Raw genomic sequence first — 20,171 nt, 5'->3', positions numbered from 1 at the left:
CCCGACCCTGTTTGGAGATAAATTCAATATATACATTTTGCGTTAATATTATTTTGTGCTATCTCCATATTTTAGTAAAAACAGTTTAAACGTTTTGCAAAAAGCAAATGAATTACAACAAATTACTTTTAACTTAGGGATTTAAACGCAAATATAGAAACCTAATGCACTTCGTTGGAAAACCTAAATGGATGGGATGATATAATTAGCTTTCTTATTGCTACTTAAACAGAATTCAACTGATATTGCTTCTGGAAGGATGGGCAGCTTTTATTAAGAGCTATATTATTTAAAGAAAATCATTTCTATCTAAAAAGATTTATTGAAAATAAACAAACAAAATTTTTAATACAAATAACATGTTTATAACAGTTTATACAACTTATAAAACTGAATGTTGCATAACTAAATAATTTGCAACACTTAAGTATATAAATAAAACAATTAAAATAAAATTTGTTTCCGGATTGAATAGTTGAAAAAAAACTACTGAAATAAGGTTTTATAGAAACAAACATCTGCAGCTGGCATGTATGGGTACATAGAAACAATGTCTTTTACTTTCTCACTAGAAATTTCAATATTATGTGGAAAACAAGATGCCAATGGAATTGATGGTTCTTCAAGATTACTTCCTCATCCTCTATTGTTTTTTGGCTTAGACAGCCGTGCCTCTTTATAAATATCTGTAAAACGATTCTTGAAATACACATGACCAGGAGCATTAGACCTATATACAAGTGTTTTGACATTAAAGTATGGAACCTTTTTGTAGTTCATAAGACAAGCAATTTTTGAGAAATTTTTGATGTCCTTTTTTTGCATTTGGTATACAAAAAATGGTTTACGTTGGTTAACATTTAACATTGCTTTTACCAACTCGGGAGGGCTGAATATTTCTGCTGAATGTAATGATTTCTCAATCTGACTATGTATATTATCACATTCCTGAATGGAGCTATGCCCTGGCTCACAATACTTTTGTTCAATGATTTCAATATTTGGATGATCAATAAGAAACTCACGCAATGCAGCTGACATATGACTGTTTCTATTTTGTGGAACACAAGAATCAAACCAGAGTAAAAACTTGTCAATATTAGGAAGATCCTTGTAAACTTGATTTAGCATACATATCACAGCACTAGCAATATCGTTACCAGAACGACCAGACATACCTTCATGCCATAATACACAATATGCTTTTTTGTTTAGCGAAGAGTAACCTGTTAAGTTATAACAACTGAGCTTTCTTTTATAAAAGAAGTTTCCCACGTTACTTTTTGGCAAGCTCAAGACATTTTGTAGATCAATACAAACTATGGTTGTGGTAGGGGAGTTCAACTTTTGATCCTTATCTCTCTCGATCTTTGTTTCATTTTTTGATGCAATATGCTTGTTATACTTTTGGATTTGCTCTTCATTTGCATTTTCAAGAATGCAAAATTGGTAGCATGTATCACACAGATCTTTTTTCGGCTTTTGAAATTCAATATTAAATTTGGTGTTAAAAATATTGCGGTACATACATTCCTTTGCTGGTAAAATTTTATATTGAGTGCAATATGTTAAATATAAATCATAAAGTTTCTTCAAATTTAATGAACCATCAAAGTATTGTTTGCAGGAAATGCTTCGACAATAATGTGACTCAACTCGTGGAAACAAGTTAATATGGTTTTCTACACTCTGTTTAGTCATTTCAAGAACTTTTTTTTTACAATGTTTCCCCCATTTTGTAGGGGCAGGAATACCAGTTTCAAGCTTATTTTCATGATAGTATGATATTTGCCTGCTGCTGATGTCTAATGTAGACAAATAAAACACTTTACATACACGATGTTTGACATTATCAACAAAGAAATTGTAAAAATAAGTATATTTTCTCCTTGATTTGCTTACTTTATTGGTCTGAGTTGTTTTTTTATCTAATCTTTCAGTAGTTTTACTAAAAAAGTGTTGCTTTTCAATCTGAGACATTCCCCACAGTCCATTAAATAATATTTTCCTCTCGTCTTCTGAAATTTTTACAGAACACTTAAACTTGCAACAATTTCCACAATCTTTTTTATTTTTAATACTTTTTGGTTGTATAACCTTGCCTCTGATATTTATATATTCTTTTCCTGATTGCCTAAGTCGCTTTCTTTTTGACTGTTTCCAGTTATAACAGTTTGCCTTACGTTTTCTTGTTTTCCCACCGTGCGGAGGTAATCGCAGTTGACCAGCAATTGAAGGATGTGTTGGAACATAGGGAGTAACCATGATATTAGCTTGTTGTGGGTAAACTAAAAATAAAAATTAAACATAAAAAAATTATGCAATGCAAATAGGTGAAAATAAGATCATTTTTTCCACATATGAAGCGATTCATTTAAATTTGAATCCTTATTTATTTAGTATATACAACAAATAGAGTGCTCAATATATCTATATCTATATATATATATATATATATATATATATATATATATATATATATATATATATATATATATATATATATATATATATATATATATATATATATATATATATATATATATATATATATTATTAGAACCTCACGGATTCTATTATATATGTTACATACACACATTATTGTATGTGTCACATATACAACAGAATCCGTGAGGTTCTAATAAGATAATAACACATTTCCTACTAAAATAATTTGCTGAATTTTTATTAATAACTAAAAAAAGCCGATTAGCACTAGAATATATAAGAAAATACCTGTATTTTGGTTTATTATTCCAAGACATACATTTATATTTTCCGCCATTTTAAAATTTTTAAGAGGAAATAAACACGAACGTATTATTTAATGCGATTTATAAACAATTTTATTGGTTGTTGTAAATAGAACAAAATAATATTAATAACTATCGCTATTTTGCACATAGAACAATCGGTTACACCTAATTTGACACTATTTAGTTGTTTTTTTCAATCTTAAAAGTATTATAGCTAGAAAGAAAATATAACAAAAAAAGAGAAAAAGGTATAAACTCATTTTTTTCAATTTTGGAGTTAGAACAAAATAATTCTAACCTGACGAAATGTCTTGAAAACTTTAAATAGAATATTTTTCAAACTTTCATAGCAATCTATAATTTTGTTCCCGTTTATTCCATCCGCACCGATTGCTTTGTGTCTTTTTAGAGATGTCAGTAAAGTGTTTATAAAATTCTTCCGGTATTTCATTTGGTTCATATACACATACATTGTTTATTTTAATCATTTTCGGAAGGAAATTTAACAGGTTTTCTGTTTCCCCATTATTTCTTTCAATATTTTCCATATTTGTTTTGAGACATTTTTATATTTAGTAATTAGATTAGAGTAATAATTTTTTTTCAGGTTTTTACGAATTTTTTCAAATAGAGTTTTGTAGTTTTTATATATGCGTAAATTAGCACGAGATTTTGTTTTTAAATATCTTTTAATACAATTTTTGTTTAATTTATGAAGATTTTTTAAGACCCTTGGTAATTTAAACGTTTCTAATCGATATTTAAACGTTTTTTTTTTGTTGAAAATATTTTTTCTTGTAGTTTGACTTTTATTAGTGTTAGGAGTTAAAATTGTGTTGATTGTTATAAAAATGGGAAAGTGGTCTGATATATCTGATTTAATGCCTTTTTGCAAGTCAATGTTAATACATCTGTTTGCATGTCAATGTCTATGCATCTGTTGTTAAAATATTGTCAATTAGGGTGGTTGAGTTTTCTGTTATTCGAGTAGGTCGGTTGATAATAAGTATTGCTCCTGATACAAATATTTCATCATAAAATTTTTTTATTTTTTTGTTTTCGCTATATCGTAAGCAATCCATATTTAAATCGCCAATTACAAACTTTTTTTCTTTTCTTTGTTACCGTTATGAAAAATATTGTGCTTTAAGTATAAGCTTAAATTTTCTGACACACCACCAGGTGGTCTATAACAACAACTTAGTAGAATTATAGTCTATAGAAATAAACCCTGGTCTGGCAATCTATTGTTCTTCGCTATTGTTTTTTTTCCGAACTGGAAAAAACAAAAACGTAAGTCACGTGATCAAGAATATTGTTTAAATGGTGAAATCTGAAGCATCTCCGGAGAATTTAAATTTAGTTAAATTTGATATTTTAGATGAAGATTTCTTAGATAAAATATTTGAAGAGGATATTAATAAAGCATTTGTAAAGGTGTGCAATTCTCTTTTCTTATATAAATTTAATCTCAAAGTTTATCAAAGAAAATACACATTATCCAATATATATATATATATATATATATATATATATATATATATATATATATATATATATATATATATATATATATATATATATATATATATATATATATATATATATATTATAAAATTACTTTTACTTTTTATGTAACTTCTTCGGAGGAAATTTCATGTATTACATTTGCAAAAATTTGCAAGTCAAAAGGAGGTTTAAAAAGAAATGTAAATTCAGCACACAGCGATTAGTAATGCATCTTAGGAGAAAAATTCGATTGATCATTTTACTATTAACATGTTTTCAAGTATTGTGAAGGAGGTGCAAAATACTTTATTCTACGACACTTGTTACCCAGAACAGTTGAGAAAGGCAATTAAAGATTATAAGTTTGAATTCAATGATAACCTGCGCAACGAAGTAACCAAATTATTAACTGAAGTCAGGTCATCAAAAAATGCAAAGATATTTTTATCAAAATTTTATTTCAGCGTTGTTCTGTATGCCCACAATTATATTTTTAATTTGGATAAACGTTTATGTGCTTTATTAGTGCTTCATATCGGAAATCATAATTTGAGTTTTCATAAAAAACAACAAAACTCTGCTTATGAAGAAGAAAACAAAAGGAAACCAATAAGTGCACAAGAGCTAGATGAATTGTAGTATTTAGCTGGTTATGTTGTACATAAATTTATCAAAAAAACAAGAAACAGTACAAATCATAATTCAAAAATAAATCAGAACACAATGGAAATACTTAAAAAATTTACAGCAGATACATTCATTGATCAAAAATTAATTTGTTCTCAGAACAGAGGGGGTTTAACTGCTGTAACAAAAGAGTGTCAGAATATTTTTATAGTAACGGAAAGTTTGTTTCAGAGAAAAACTAGCCAGAGCAACCTTAAAAAAATTGATATTGCTAAAATGGTAACCTCTTTGATGGAAGACAAAGACATTATAAGTTTGTATAGTAACATTGTTGAAACATTTGAAAATGAAACCCCTATTGTTTTTGATAATGATCTGGGTAATAACATTTTGGAAAATATGCTTAAGCTTTATCTTCGGATACACTCATTTTCATTAACTAGAGATATTGTTCAGCCGCAGAAAGAAAAGAAAAAAGAAAAATCTTTGCAAAAAACAATCAAAAAAGAAAATTTGCTTACAAGAATAAAGAGCATTTAATATCCAAAGAAAAATAATTTTTATAATATAACAAAAAAAACCCATTTTGTATATCTTTATTGATCAAAAAAATCACTTATTACAAATATAATGATATGTCTAAACACTGCTTAAGAAGTCTTACTATAAAAAATTTGTGTCCCCTTAATGATCTTTAGAATTTTTCATATAGACAAAGCAAATTTCTTATCTTAACGTTTCTTAAGCAGAGTTTCATCAAAAATGGTCCGAGATGGTACACGTTTTGTTTTATGAGCACCTTTTGTGTTATCAGTAACAGGTACAACTGAGCGCTGCATTCTCAATGTATTTGTTTGATAGCCAAACTGGTGTATGTTAGGATTATCATTTCTTCTTCCTAAACTGCGATGTTTCCCAAAATATTCCTCTAAAACATCTTGACTGCTCACTAAGAACATAAAGCATTCCAGCATTTAATAAGTATTTTGTTACCTCAATAAGAGAATATGAAGGCCCTCGTATGTTTGGGAAGACAAAAACATTCTTTCTCGTTCATTATTTGAGAAGTCACCAACACGTTTAAAAACATTTTTTTTCTAAAGTTTTAAATAATTTAGAAAATTTTCTTTTAACCATGTAAATCGCTTATCATTGACATTTTTTTATGGTTCTAAAAATGGCTTATGCTTAGTTAAACTTTCTGAATGGTTTCGAACATTCATACAATCAAAAAACTTTTTAGCAAACTTGCACAATTTTGCAGTTTTATGCATATAAGCAGGGTAATAATTTTCAATTACATGTGACACTGTTTCACTTAATACTTCGGTAGCTAATCGAATTACAGAATATGGTGTCAAGTTAAAATGTTCAGGTGTAAGTTTTGGAAAAAGTTTTAAACAACACTTTAGTTCGTCGTTATATAGTTTTTTTAAATGATACCAAACACTATTATTTCCATTCCACATATGACATGTAAAATTTCCACTTAAGCCTAATAAGGAGAAAAATAAATTCATTATATGTCTTCCAAATGATATCAATGATTCAAATATAAAATATATTAATAATTATATTTTGAAATTGTTATATACAAATATGCAATTAATTTATGTATGCATTTTTTAATAAAATATATAAACAAAAATATATTAACACATAAACATACTTACAAAAAAAATTTCTCAAAGTTTTTATTAGGTGAGGAGTATCAGCAAAAAACAAAATAAATCAATCATTTGCAAATAGATACGTTACTTCATTATCAACCAACCCATCCATCATTTTATGCATTTGATAAAACTTTCGGCTAGTAAATGCCCCATCCGAAACTGATGCAATGACATAAAGATTACATGTTAACTTAAGGATTGAAACAGCTTTCCAAAAGGTCATCATAAGCTGACTTGATGTTACACCTTTTGTAGTAAAATATGCTTAACTAAACTTTAAATCAGATGCTATGCCTCTCAGATAATAAATAAGAGCATGAGTTGCAAGTGCACTTGAATCTGAAAAAGTACTGTAGTTGATACTTGGATCGTCAAGGTCTACGCATCCAATAAGTTTGTCTGTATATTTGTCAAAAACTAAGTCCTCTTGAATCTTGATTTTATCAAAAGAAAGACAAACAAACCTCTGGTAACCAGTTAGATTTGAAGTTTTATGCAAAAGTTCATCTATGACTGCAGAATTAAAACCAACACAAGGTTTTATGGCATTTTTTAATCTCTAAGTGTTCTGAGACTTGGAAATTTTAATGTTTTGGCAGATTGCAATACATCATAAGCAGATGCAGACTTCATTGCAAATGATAAGCAAAATTTAATTATCATTGGATGATATCTCATCTTTGAAGTTGGATTAGAAATTTTTGTTGTTGTTTCCATAACATTTTCACAAATGGGGATACTTCATTGTCATCTAATCTCATAATTTCTAACGTTTCATCACTAATGCTAGATGGTACAGTTATGGATTTTGATACAATTTAATTTTTCATTTTTTCTATTGTTTCTGTCAATTCCTTGTATTGGTGTCTTTTCTCTTTTAAGGCTAAGATAATTTTGTTTGGATAAGTGTTTTTTAAAAGGAGCATTATTTTTTGCAGGAACAACTGCTGTTTTGTTTTTTTGTGCTAACTGTTTGTAAAGCTTTTTTTTCAAAGTTAGAACATTTGCTACAATTATTATTTTCTGATAAAGAACAAAGAATGACACAAATTTTTGGCCTTAAATAATGCTTGTGGACTGAGAGTCCTGCTTGCAAAACAGTTGAATTAATTTCAGTTGGAACATAGTGACAAATAAATTCACTTGAGGTAATACTTGTTAATCCAATGCATACTTTAAATGCTCTATTTCAGCTATTAAGTCGGAGATAAAGACATTATTCATACTTCCTGAGTATTGTTCTACAAAATAATGTACACTCGGAAGGACCCAATCAAGAGCAATGCAACTATAGATTAAAAATTCATCAACAATGATTTCATAAGTAGGAACCAAGAAATGCTCTGTAAATTTTTTGAATGACATTGTTTTCTCATGAGTTACCATCCAATTATCTGTTAATTTGAGTTTATTTGCTCTATTTTTGAATTCCAAGAAGCTTTTGTAGCATTTTGAGTTTAAAATTTGATCGCTTGCTCAGTCTTGTACAATATGTTGATGTTTATGTTCTGGCTGCTGTGAATTTTCGTGAGATTTTTTTGGTAAGTTTTTAGTTGGTACTGCAAGTAACTTTAAAGTTTTCTTTTGTTCTCTGAAATATAAAAACCAAAGTTTTAATAATCATGGATTTTTTTCTGTATGTTAGGTAATGCCAATAATTTAAATATTTGTATTAATTTTTAATAATTTGTAACTTGTCTTTATTTATTCAAATACTTACTTGTAAATTCAATATCATCTGTAGAAAAATGTTTTTCGCAAACAACAATTTGTCCTGCAGCTACTCGATCTTTCAAATCTTTATCTACAACACGATATTTAAACAGAATATTAACTATTTCTTTCCTCCAGTTTGAATGAAATTCGTCATTTCTCATAGGGATTTGAAGTATGCTAACTCCTTTATACTTATAAGAGCAAGAAACTCCACATCCAGGAAAAGCACAGTTTATTCCTGGCATAATACTATAGTAATAGTTTAAAAAAACTTTCTTTTGATACTCTTTACAAATATTATTAAACACAACAAGGTTTTAAGATCTTTTTCTAAAACGTATAAAGTTTTGTTTGTTTTGCACCCAACACTGATCACGTGACGCAAATTTACGGAATTTTAAGTTCAAACAAAGACATTGTCAGGCCATGGTTAACTTCTAATAGACTATAGTAGAATGCTTTTGCTTTTTAAATTTTCGCTTTTATTGTTTGAAATTTCAATTATAACGATTTCTTTATCGCCATCAGAAACGCACATATCATTCCTTACGTTATGCACAATAGGGTGGGTCAAACGTCCCTTATTTTTGAAAATCAAAAGGCACTGTTTTCCATGGGCTGTGGACGTACTCTAGGATCAATAAAAAACAAATTTTTTCTTATTTGCTCAAATTTTAGACCCCGCTCAACGGGCTCGAAAGTTAAATTTTTGCCCCAAAAAGTCATGTTGTGAGTAGTTAAACCCCCTTAATTTTTTTATTATTTTTTTTTTTGTTTAATCATTTTGTGTGATCAATTAAAACAATTATTCAGCAAAATAGAGACTATTAGGACAGCTTTAGGTGTTGTTTTGTAAGTTTTTTATGTTAAAACTTTGACCTGGTTTCTCAAAAAAACCCGGTTTTTGCATAATCTTAGATATAATAGCTTGCTATCGACAGCAGAAGAAATATACAACTAGGGATAGTTTTCTTATTGTGTTATGCAAAGTTATGCACATATGTGGGTTTAGAAAGCTTTTTTTTTAGCACATTTATAAATGAAAATTACAATTTTTTTAAATTTTTATTTTAAAATCATGTTTTAAAAATATGTTTTTTTATCAATTAACTTAACATAAATTTATGACTTGACATAAATTTATGAAATTATATAATTTTTTACAATTTAACAATCATATAAACAATGTAATAATTACATAACACATGTTAAATAATTTTTGACAACTTGTCTTTAGTATTGACTGAAAATTTTTGTCTGTGACTTGAAATTGAAAGCATCAAGCATTGCTTTATTTTATTCATCCTGACACATGTGTGTTAAGTCTTGGATAAGCTTTACTCCTCTCTCATCCTGGCACATGTGTATAAAGTCTTGGATAAGCTTTACTCCGCACTCATCCTGGCACATGTGTGTAAAGTCTTGGATAAGCTTTACTCCTCTCTCAGCACAATCATTTACTACTGTTAACTTTTCTATGAATTTTTTTAGAACTCGATATCCTGAAAAATTGTTCCAATCTCTTAAATAAAATATATACAGGCGTTTTTAAATATTTTAAATGCTAAAAAATTTAATAAAATTAAATCAATTAAGAGAAAAACTTACTTTGAGCTAACTTGCATCCATTCTGTTTCTATTGCAGAAAGATTAAGCTGTTGAATTAGAATCCAACTTTGAGGTTCAACCAGTTCTCATAACTCTGAAATTTTTGTTATGCTAATGTTTAAAAAAAGTGGTTCTCCCAATGTTAATCTTGAAGGTTTAGGGTATAAAAATAATTTTTTGGCAATTTTTTCTATTGTGTTATAGTCTAACGTTTCATCGCATATAGCGAGTACAACATTTTGTTCTGTAAGAAACCATAAATTATTTTTAAAACTTTTAATTGCTGCAGTTAAAATTGTTTTATTAAATGATCCATACTTGATCATGTCCCTGATTGTACATAAATCTAAGCCAGGAGAAGAAGCTGCCAATGGTGCTTTTAGAAACTGCTTGACACTTGGCTTGACTACAAATGCTTGTAGTCAAGCCAAGTGTAAAATTGTCTGTGAACAAGGAACACTCTATATAAACTTTGGTTTCAAAAGCTTTCAAAAAATGTAATTCAAACTTGTTAATATGATTTTTTTTTTTTTTTGGAAAAAAGAAATACAAATATCTACCTTTTCTTCTAAAAATGTTCCTTTTCGCTTGCTCCATTAAAACCTGTTAAGGTTGTTCAAACTTATGTACAGCTTTATAGCTTCCCAGAAATTTTGAACTTTTTTAAAAAAATTATCAACTGGTCTGTTTGAGACTATCCCGAAAACTGCAAGTACTGCATGCTAGATAATGATAAATGAGAAAATAAAAAAGCCATTTGAACAGAACTAGAATAAAAGTATTTTATGAATAAACAATCAGCTGGTTGAAACTTAGGTTTCAACAGCTGAATTAATGACATTAGCCAAAGTAGCTGTATGTGCTGAACTCTGAAAACCATATCTCTTTGCTGTAACAGCAGTAGCCTTTAAGATTTTCCTAGGTAGCATAACTTCAACAAAATCTGGTTTTCTTTTATGAAATCTTGGTTTTCTTTCCTTTTAATATTCTTGGTTATCCTCTTCGTATTGTGATTCTTCACTGCTAACCTGATTTGCAGTTAAATCGCTTATATATTCAGAAGCTAGTATTTTACTGTTTAAAGTAGTCACCCTCTTTTTGGTAGATTCAATCTCCCTTTACTTTCTACAAGCAGTAAATAAGTACTTTTTCTCTATTCCACCCATCACAGCTTTACATTCCCCTTGTCGATCATTCAAAAAATTTATATCGACATTTCTTTCCTCTTTAGTGATTTGTTTGCTTAATAAAAATTTTTACTGCACATCTTTTACACTTATTTCAAATAAGCACTTTATTTCACGTTTGTAGTTTTCTATAGTACTTAAATTTTGTGGTGTTTTACATGATCTGCTTTTTGATAGCTTCTTTCTACGATCTTCCAAGCACAAGATCTTACTTCTATATAAAGAAAACAATGTTGTAATGTTATGGTAAGATTCTTAGAATAACGTAATAAGATTCTCTCTCTCTCTCTCTCTCTCTCTCTCTCTCTCTCTCTAATAAATTTAAAAATAAATATATAATGTGTCATTCAACTAATATATTGTTCCGCTACTATTGGAAATGAACTTCTGTTCCAGATTTTCTTCAGTGACGAAACAACAGTGCTTTTAAGAAAATTACATCCTCCAGGGTTATTGCAACCAATTTCATAACTCCCATGTGGAAATTTGCAAAAAACTATATCACTGAGTTAATATTGTAATTTTTCTTTTCTTTCTTTAATTAGTTTGCCATGTAAATATTGCAGAACGTGCTCTCCAGTCGGCAATTGAGATGATGATAGTATCTCAATGGTATCATTGATTAAAAAAACTTTATGTTTCGATCTTGTATCTTTTCCCATTTTATTTTTAAAATTAAATTATATTTAATTCTACTGTTAATGTAGATATATATTTATTTTTCTTCTAAAACATAAAACAGGAAAATAATAAAAATTAAAATTATTTTTGATTTTTCTCAATGCGAAAAAATCAATTTTTCTACTTTAACAAAGCTTAAAAGCGTCATAAATGTTAGCGATCTTAATAAAATAAACAACCGGCAAGTTGAAGGTATAGTAAAAACCGGCCGAAATTTTAAGAAACCGGGTCAAAACTCAGGGTCCAAAACGCTCGAGCACAGTCTAAAATTTATTCAATTTATATAAGGTTAAGCCTTAAATGATCATATAGACCTACAAATTCGGATAAAAAACAGTGCCTCAAAGATATCCATTTTTAAAATTATTTAACAAGTTATAATATGATTTTTTGAGGTGAAAATTTGATCCTTGAGCCCATTGAGTAGGGTCTAAAAATTGTGTAAATGAGTTAAATTTTGTTTTTAATAGATCACAGAGTACACCCACTGCACAAGAAAAACAGTGCTTTTCGATTTTCAAAAATAAGGGGCGTTTGACCCACCCTAATGCGCAATGTTTTGTTTTACTTAAATCAGTATTCCTCCGCCGCGTTTATTCAACAGACAGATCCCGAATTCCAACTATGTAATGATACGGCTACCTTAAATCGAGGCGAACTATGACAAAAATTTTAGATCATAAAAAATCAAAATTTAAAAAAAGATGTCAACTGTTACTTTAATTAATATTTTAAATACTGAAGAAGCTATTCCTCTTGTTTTGTCAGAAGACTTATCTGATTGTTTAGAAGAAAGTAATGTTTTTATACCATATAAAGTTACAACAATAAATCAAAATTATCTGTTACATAACAAATGGGGTAAAAGCTTGAAAGAAATAAGAGGAGCGTTATGTTTCATCAGTCACAATATTAACATATTCTGCAAAAAATGTATTTCAAGCTGAAGGATTGTGTAAAGCAAATATGAAAAAAGAAAAAAGAGAAATTATTGTACACCTATCAAAAATTTTCGCCCATGTTATGTATGCTTACTGTTCTTGTCCAGCAGGATTAAGTGAATATTGTAACCATGTAATGACTTTGTTGTTAGAATTAACTGATTACTCTATGAAATTTCTTAAAAAAGTCCCAACTGAAATTTCTTGTACAAGTAAACAACAACAATGGGGCATACCTGGTGAAAAAAATATAAGTAAAGCTCCTATAATGAGTTATTAAGAGAGAAAATAATAAGCGTGGTATATACATTGTATGACCCTAGATTTTTTTTTAATGAACATCTCATGAACTTAAAAGTGTTAGATTGCAAAAAAAACTTTTTGATGTTGACTACAAAATTGGGTTTGCCCATGTTGTGCCACTCATTCACACTTACAAATACGTAAATACAAGGTTTGGTCAATTTCCAACAGGCTCACCTCTAAGTATGCATTTGCAAGCTGTGGAACCACATTTTGAAATAATTTCAAATATGCAAAAATTAGCTAAAGATGAATCTGCTATTCAAGAACCAGAAATTGAATTTGAGTATTTACCTTTATAAGAAATAAAAGATGACTGTAATGACATCATTCCAAATTGTACATTTTCTTTTGAAAAGAAAAACTATTTAGAAAAAATAAAATTTACATATTTAGAGGCAAAAGATATTGAAAACAAAACAAAAATTTTACAAAATTTTTAGATAAATGGCTTACAGTACAAAGAAACATAATTACTTCTTGCAATGCTCATAAAGTATGTATTAAGCCAAAAACTTTGACAGTCTAATACCTGTCTTAACACAAAAATATAATTTATCTGATTCTAAACTTTTTGAAAAAGCTGTTCAACATGGTAAAGAGTTTGAAAATATTGCTAGAGATATTTATGAAGACGTTATGAAACATAAACTTAATCATTCTACAAAATGCAGAGAAACAAGGATTATTATACAACCTAAATTACCATGGCTTGCAGCGTCACCTGATGGTATGTTAATTAATGGAGAGTTGAATAGTGAATTTGGGTTAAAAGAAATAAAATGTCCTTGGTCAAAGAGAATCTATACACCCTAAGAATTAGTACTCGACAAATCTTTTTATGTGAAAATAAAAAATGACAAACCAGTCTTGCGAAAAAAGCATGAAAATGGATATTACACTCAAATACAAATGACTCTAAGCATATCACAAGTAACATTTTGTAATTTCATTGTTTATACATTCAAAGATGCGTTATTATTCGAATTCCTTTTGATATAATGTACTTTAAAGATGTTGTAAATAAACTAAACTTATTTTATATCAAATATCTTTTACCTGCTATTGTTGAACTTGAGACTAATGAAATTGAGCAATAAATTATATGACAAATAAAATATTATTATTTAAAAGCAGTTTTTTTTATTACATTATTAAAAAATAAATTCTTTTAGTTTCAAAAAATATTATGGTTTTTCTGTATCTTTTTTTAATGGTGATTGAAAGTTTGCAAGGAGACAAATAATAGTTTAAATTTGATTTACTGAACCATGCAAAGATAAAGATACTTCATTACGAATTGTTTTATATTGCTTTATTCTTTGAATAGCACGCTCTATATGTATTCATACTGATGCAATAGCTTGGTTTTCTTTAATCTCAGCTAATGTAAATTGGTTTCGATATTCTAAAAAGAAAGGATGTTTAGACTTACATTTATATTTGCTAATTCCTCTTCAATTGTAAACCCTCTATCTGCAATTATAGAATCATCTTTATCCCATAATTTTTTATTTAAAAATCCGCTTCTTCGTACTACTTCCTTATCTGATACTGATCCTGGATACAACTGACTTACAAATATTATAGCACCAGAAGGAGGTATTCCTAATAATCCCTTGTAAGTAACATGACTTTTGTAACTTGAATACATAGAACTCTGAATATTTAAAGATGATGGTATTTGACAAAACAACTTAGTGCAATCAATGATGCATCTTGTTTTTGGATAAGATCTTTTAAAACATTCAGGCATTGTCAAATCAATTTGTTCTCGAGAAGGCCAAATAGGTATCCTACCAAGTGTAAAGTACAAATAACTAATCCAGGAAATTATCTGTCTTGATATTATTGTTTTTGGTAACTTAAACAACCATCTAATACGAGAAAGTGCAAATCCATTTTTAAAATAAACAAGAACCATGAAAAACTGATCAAGTGCACTTAATTTTGGTTTCGGACCTTTTTTTTGCATTGATTCTATGTTGCTGTTTTTTTGTTTTTTTTCAACACTTGACTGAGAATCATGAAATTTTAAAAAAATTCACAGTTTTCACCTGGGTCGACTAAAATAAATATATCATTGAACCTGTCTACTTCTAAACCAGTCAAAGATTTGAACAATTTTGATTCAGTGGAAATATTTTCATAATTAAACTCGTTTTTATTTTTTATTTTAATCTCATCATTTATATAGGAGTTTACTTTAGTTAATTTTAAGTTTTCATTTTTAATAAAATTGTTTTCATTTTTAAGGAAATCGTTTTCTTTTTTAAGTTACTCTAATTGCTCTTTTAGAGTTTGACAATTTTCACAAACAACAACTTTCTTTTCACAAACTTCTTTGGGACAATCGATATGAAAATTTATATCGTTTTCTATACTATAGCAAGTTTCACTTTCTAAAGCTTCTGTTGATGTATTGCAATTAAGTCGTTTTTTTAAAGTTTTTCTTTCTTTTTTAATAATGTTTTCTTTAAATTAAAAATAGACGGGATAGCATCTTGATGAAGTGTTTTTCTGCCCGAACAAGGTTTTAAGATTATATCACTTATATTAAAATGAAACTGTGAATGAAGGTATACTTCTTTTCAACATTAAAATTGTCAACTCCTCCTTGTCGTCGAATGTTATTAAATACATTAATCCACTTTTTTAACAATTAAGGGTTGTTTTTAGGAAAAGTAAATAAACCGATGTTCGTCTTATTTTTATGTTTGTCATACCTAGCATTTTTACCCATTGGTACACAGCAGTATTGACCCCTACCACCACTTTCCAGATGTTTAGGACGAGTTTTAGTTGAACCAATACAAACCTCCTCTTCTGCAACTCCAAGACTTACATCCATATTTTTTAAATTCTTTTTTTCAATAAAGAAAAAAAGTCATTATTAAGATTAACAACAATAAATAAAAAAATATAAAAAACATCATGTTCCAAAGCAAAAAACATTTTTGTAGCAAATAAAAAACAAAAAATATCAAAATGTTTCATTTTTAAATTTTATATTTTGCTATGGTTCGCCTCGATTTCAGATATCATTTTTTTTTCTTTTTTTTTTCTGTTTAACATGGTATTATAAATTTTACAATGCTCGTTTAAATATATATAAAATAAATTCTGTTACAAGAGTATACACTAGTGTTACAATAAAATAAGGTTAAAGCAGATAGGAACTCAAATAAGATAAGGATAACATTACGTTATCGCAATCTTTTCATAGAGTCCCTTTTAAAAGAATAATAAATCGTAGATTTATATAATAAATAAGAAGAGTAATAAATCGTTTTAATAAATCGTAAATATACAGCATTAAAATCGAGTATAATATAAATATAAAACTCATAATAAATATACTAAAGAGATCGTATTAAGAAGTATATAACACGTATAATATAAAGCTCGTATAGCAAATAAGTAGCAATGTTACCGGTAAAATTGTCAAACAAACAAAAAATTAATTAGTCAAAATAAAAATATTTTTTTAATTATTAAGATCATTACATTTTAAAAATTTCTTTTTTTGCTTGAAACTTAAACGAACTTAAGGACTTCACTGTAAACTTAAAATCCTTTTGACATTCATTCCATAATTTAGGTCCTCGATAACATATACAATATTCTGAGAGTTTGTTTCCGAGGCAATTTATAGTTAATGTTTCTATTTGATATTAGATTATAGCTATCATTTAGCTTTATTTCGAACTTATCATTAAAATTTACTGGTAAAAGATTGTTGTAGTATCTATACATAAAAATTAGATGCTGATAGATATTTATTTCAAATATATCCATCATTTTCATATCTCTTATAAGCGGTTTTGCATGTTCACGTTTAAATTTAGAGTATATGATTCGGCAAGCGTGTTTTTGCAGCTTATAAATTTTTTCAAGTTTTGTTTTGTGCGTACTTTCCCATGATATATTAGCATAGTTAATGAAACAGTGAGTCAGCCCAAAATATATCAATTTGAGACTTAAAATATTCACCTATGGGCGGACTTGATACATTACGCCAATAGTTCTGGTGATTTTTGATTGAATATAGTTTATCTGGGAAAGCCAGGATAAACTTTCATCGACAAGAATTTCTTGGAACTTTATACTTGTTTGCTTTTTAATTAATTTATCATTTAAATAAAGTTCAGGCAACTTTAGTGGAATGTTTAATTCTTGTTTTTTTTTTTATGAAATAGAGTATTATTTGTTTTCAACATTAAGTGACAGTTTGTTTGCACTAAACCAAATATTAACTTTATGCAATTCTATATTCATATCTGAATAGAGATGTTTAATATTATTATTGGTAAGAAATAGATTTATATCATCTGCAAGCATTATTAAATTTACTTTTAACGATGCATTTCAAAAGCCATTAACATAAATAAGGAATGGGAGCGGACCAAGGATTAATCCCTGCGGTACTCCGCATACGACATTTAATGTTCCGGATTGTTCATTATGAACATATTGCTTTCTATCTCTAAGATAACTTTTTATTCAGGAATATGTTGTATTATTTATACCGTAATGCTTAATTTTTTCTAAGAGAATGCAATGGTCAACTGCATCGAATGCTTCAGATAGATCTATAGATACTCCTAAAGTATACTTGTTGTTGTTAAAACCATTAGTTATATGGTTGACTATTTCAATAATTGCATGTTCAAATGAGTGATTTTTCTGGAACCCGAATTGTTTTGGGTAAAAAAAACTGTTTATAGTGAAATACTCGAATATTCTATTATAAATTACGCGTTCAAACAATTTTCAGAATACAGAAAGTAATGATATAAGTCTATAGTTTGTAATGTCCGAATGATCGTTGCATTTGTAAATTGGGATTATTTTAGCTATTTTAAGAGCGTCAGGGAAAATACCGAACTTTAATGAAAGTTTCAGTATATGAAACAAAGGTTTGCTTAAACTAGTTTTGATTCAGTATATGAAACAAAGGTTTGCTTAAGCTAGTTTTGATTCAGTATATGAAACAAAGGTTTGCTTAAGCTAGTTGGTTAAAAATCACTATATTACTAGAGATTTCATCATATCCTGGGGATTTTTTTTTTTAAAGAAGAGTATGCTGTTTCAAATTCTTTATAACTTAATTCATTATCATATAATATTTTGTTATTAGAGGGTTTTAGATAGATTATAGATAATTTAGATGTTGCCAATATTTTATTGACAAGTTTAGGTCCAACATTTGTGAAATACTTGTTGAACTCTTTTGAGATTCGGTTTTGACAGAATATCAGTGTAGTCAATATTAATTTTCTTAGGCAGTGAAGGAGCAATATTTTTGTCTTTTCCGATGATGTTATTAATTATGGACCATGTTTTTTTACTATTAAATTGGCAATTCGAAATTAGCTTACTGAAATAACTTTTTTTTGCATTTTTGATTAGTGATTGGTAAAAGTATTTATATTTTTTGTAATTTAGTTTATTTTTTGTGTTTTTTTTTTTAGAAATTTGTTATATAGTTTTTGCTTTTTTTTTGAGCATTTTAATAGCGATTTGGTCATCCATGGGTTAGCAATAGCTTTTGCCTTAACTTTAATATCCTCATATAGACAGGTTTCATTGTAGTGTTTTAATAATGTACTTAAAAAGTTATTAAAAGTTTCGTTAGAATCATAGCATTTATATACATTACTCCATGATTCTTGTTTTAATCTTCACGTTAGTTTGTTAATATTACAAAATTTAATGTCACGTTTTTTCAAATTAATAACATTTAGTTGACTATCAGACGCAGTTTTTTAATAATTTACTTTTAAGAAGATAGGAAAATAATCACAAATATCTGTAAGGTAAAATTCCAGTTTCAAATGTTGATTTTAGGTGATTATTAATGAAGATATTGTCAATCGCAGTTGCTGAGTTTTTGTAACACGCGTGGGTTTATTTATTATTGATAAGACGTTGAGTTTAAATAGCACTTCAAAAAAGGATTTTATTTTAGGAAATTTTTGATAAGTCAGAGCATCAAGGTTTATGTCCCCAATAATATATAGGTTTTTATTTTCATTATTAATTTTTATGATTTGAAAATTTTATGAATTTTTCATAAAATTTTCAAATGGTTTAATTTTACAATTTGGTGGACGATAAATACATCCTACTAATATAGTAATATTTATTGTTTTTTATTCATATATACAAATATAAATTTAGACCAAATCAATTTAGATTTTAAACTTTGAGCATTGTCGGATTTCTTTTTATTAAACTCGTGTACTACGAGCTTGTTGTATATCATTTTCGCGAAGTATCTGTTTTGCCTAAGGATTTTTGCTTTAGCAAAAAGTTCTTTTCGAATTTTCCTTGTGGTTTCGCTAAAGTCTTCATTAATATAAATGTTGGTACCTTTAAGATAGGAAGTTTTATCCAAGATTATTTTTTTGTCTTCAAAGTCGTGTAGTTTGAGTACAATTGTTCGCGCACGCTCGTTATTAGCAAGACCAACTCTATGCGCACGTTCAATTTTAATATTCTGTTCAATCCCGAGATTTCATTAAAAAGCTTTTTAACTTTTTCTTTTGTAAATTCCCACTCTTTTTCGTCACTACTCTCTTTAGGACCGTCAATTCGTAAATTACACCTTCTATTCCTGTCCTCTTGTCCACACTTTTTAGCTTTAACTCACTATTATCCGACGGAATTTTTCCTTGTATTTTTTTAATATTAGATAATTCATCACTTAATTGTTTAACTTTTTCTTCGTGAATATTTTATTTTTTCAACGCACAAATCACCAACAAAATTCATAGCAGTTTTTATTTCTTGAAGTTCGTAGATGGACGTTAGAGTTATTATTAAGTCTCCGTTAAACAAATAATATCAAAATAGTTTTTAGTTTCTTCTATAAAATGTCAAAGGTATTCAAAATTTTTGTTCATACTTCTAATATTTATGTGGACAATTCTGATTTTTTTGTTTTCATCGCCATTTTTAGAAAGAAATTCTTTTAAGTCACTAGCAAAATGATAAAAACAATCTATTTTTAAGTCATCAAAATAAACAATATCTGGATCTGAGTTTTCATCAGATCCAATGTATTTGTTTCTAAATTTGAAAATAAATGATTCATAGTCCTCCATTTTATATTTTTTGTCGTTATCATTTTTTGTGTAATAAATAAGATTTAAAAGAATTTCTTAT

The 20,171-nt window shown here is 27.9% G+C and overlaps 2 protein-coding genes and 1 long non-coding RNA gene across 3 annotated transcripts; all 3 read right to left on the bottom strand.

The window, feature by feature from the left end:
• Positions 1 to 308: 308 nt before the first annotated feature.
• Positions 309 to 2,842, bottom strand: LOC136089434 (uncharacterized). Its single transcript, XM_065815430.1, has 2 exons — positions 2,737 to 2,842; positions 309 to 2,288 (listed from the first exon to the last, which is right to left on the bottom strand). Exons 1-2 carry the CDS (start codon positions 2,783 to 2,785, stop codon positions 637 to 639), a joined length of 1,701 nt encoding a protein of 566 aa, XP_065671502.1. The 5' UTR covers positions 2,786 to 2,842; the 3' UTR covers positions 309 to 636.
• Positions 2,843 to 5,375: 2,533 nt separating this feature from the next.
• Positions 5,376 to 8,829, bottom strand: LOC136089489 (uncharacterized). The gene is made up of 3 exons (XR_010643100.1): positions 8,286 to 8,829; positions 6,566 to 8,156; positions 5,376 to 6,387 (listed from the first exon to the last, which is right to left on the bottom strand). It is a non-coding gene; the product is annotated as an uncharacterized LOC136089489 (long non-coding RNA).
• A 5,580-nt stretch (positions 8,830 to 14,409) lies between these two features.
• LOC136089743 (uncharacterized) lies at positions 14,410 to 14,976 on the bottom strand. Its single transcript, XM_065815823.1, has one exon. It carries the CDS (start codon positions 14,974 to 14,976, stop codon positions 14,410 to 14,412), a length of 567 nt encoding a protein of 188 aa, XP_065671895.1.
• Positions 14,977 to 20,171: the final 5,195 nt, after the last annotated feature.

This window comes from Hydra vulgaris, chromosome 13 (assembly GCF_038396675.1).
Source record: "Hydra vulgaris chromosome 13, alternate assembly HydraT2T_AEP".
Lineage (NCBI taxonomy): Eukaryota > Metazoa > Cnidaria > Hydrozoa > Anthoathecata > Hydridae > Hydra > Hydra vulgaris.
Note: the sequence above shows the minus strand (reverse complement) of the source record. Positions and strands in the feature narration are given on the sequence as shown.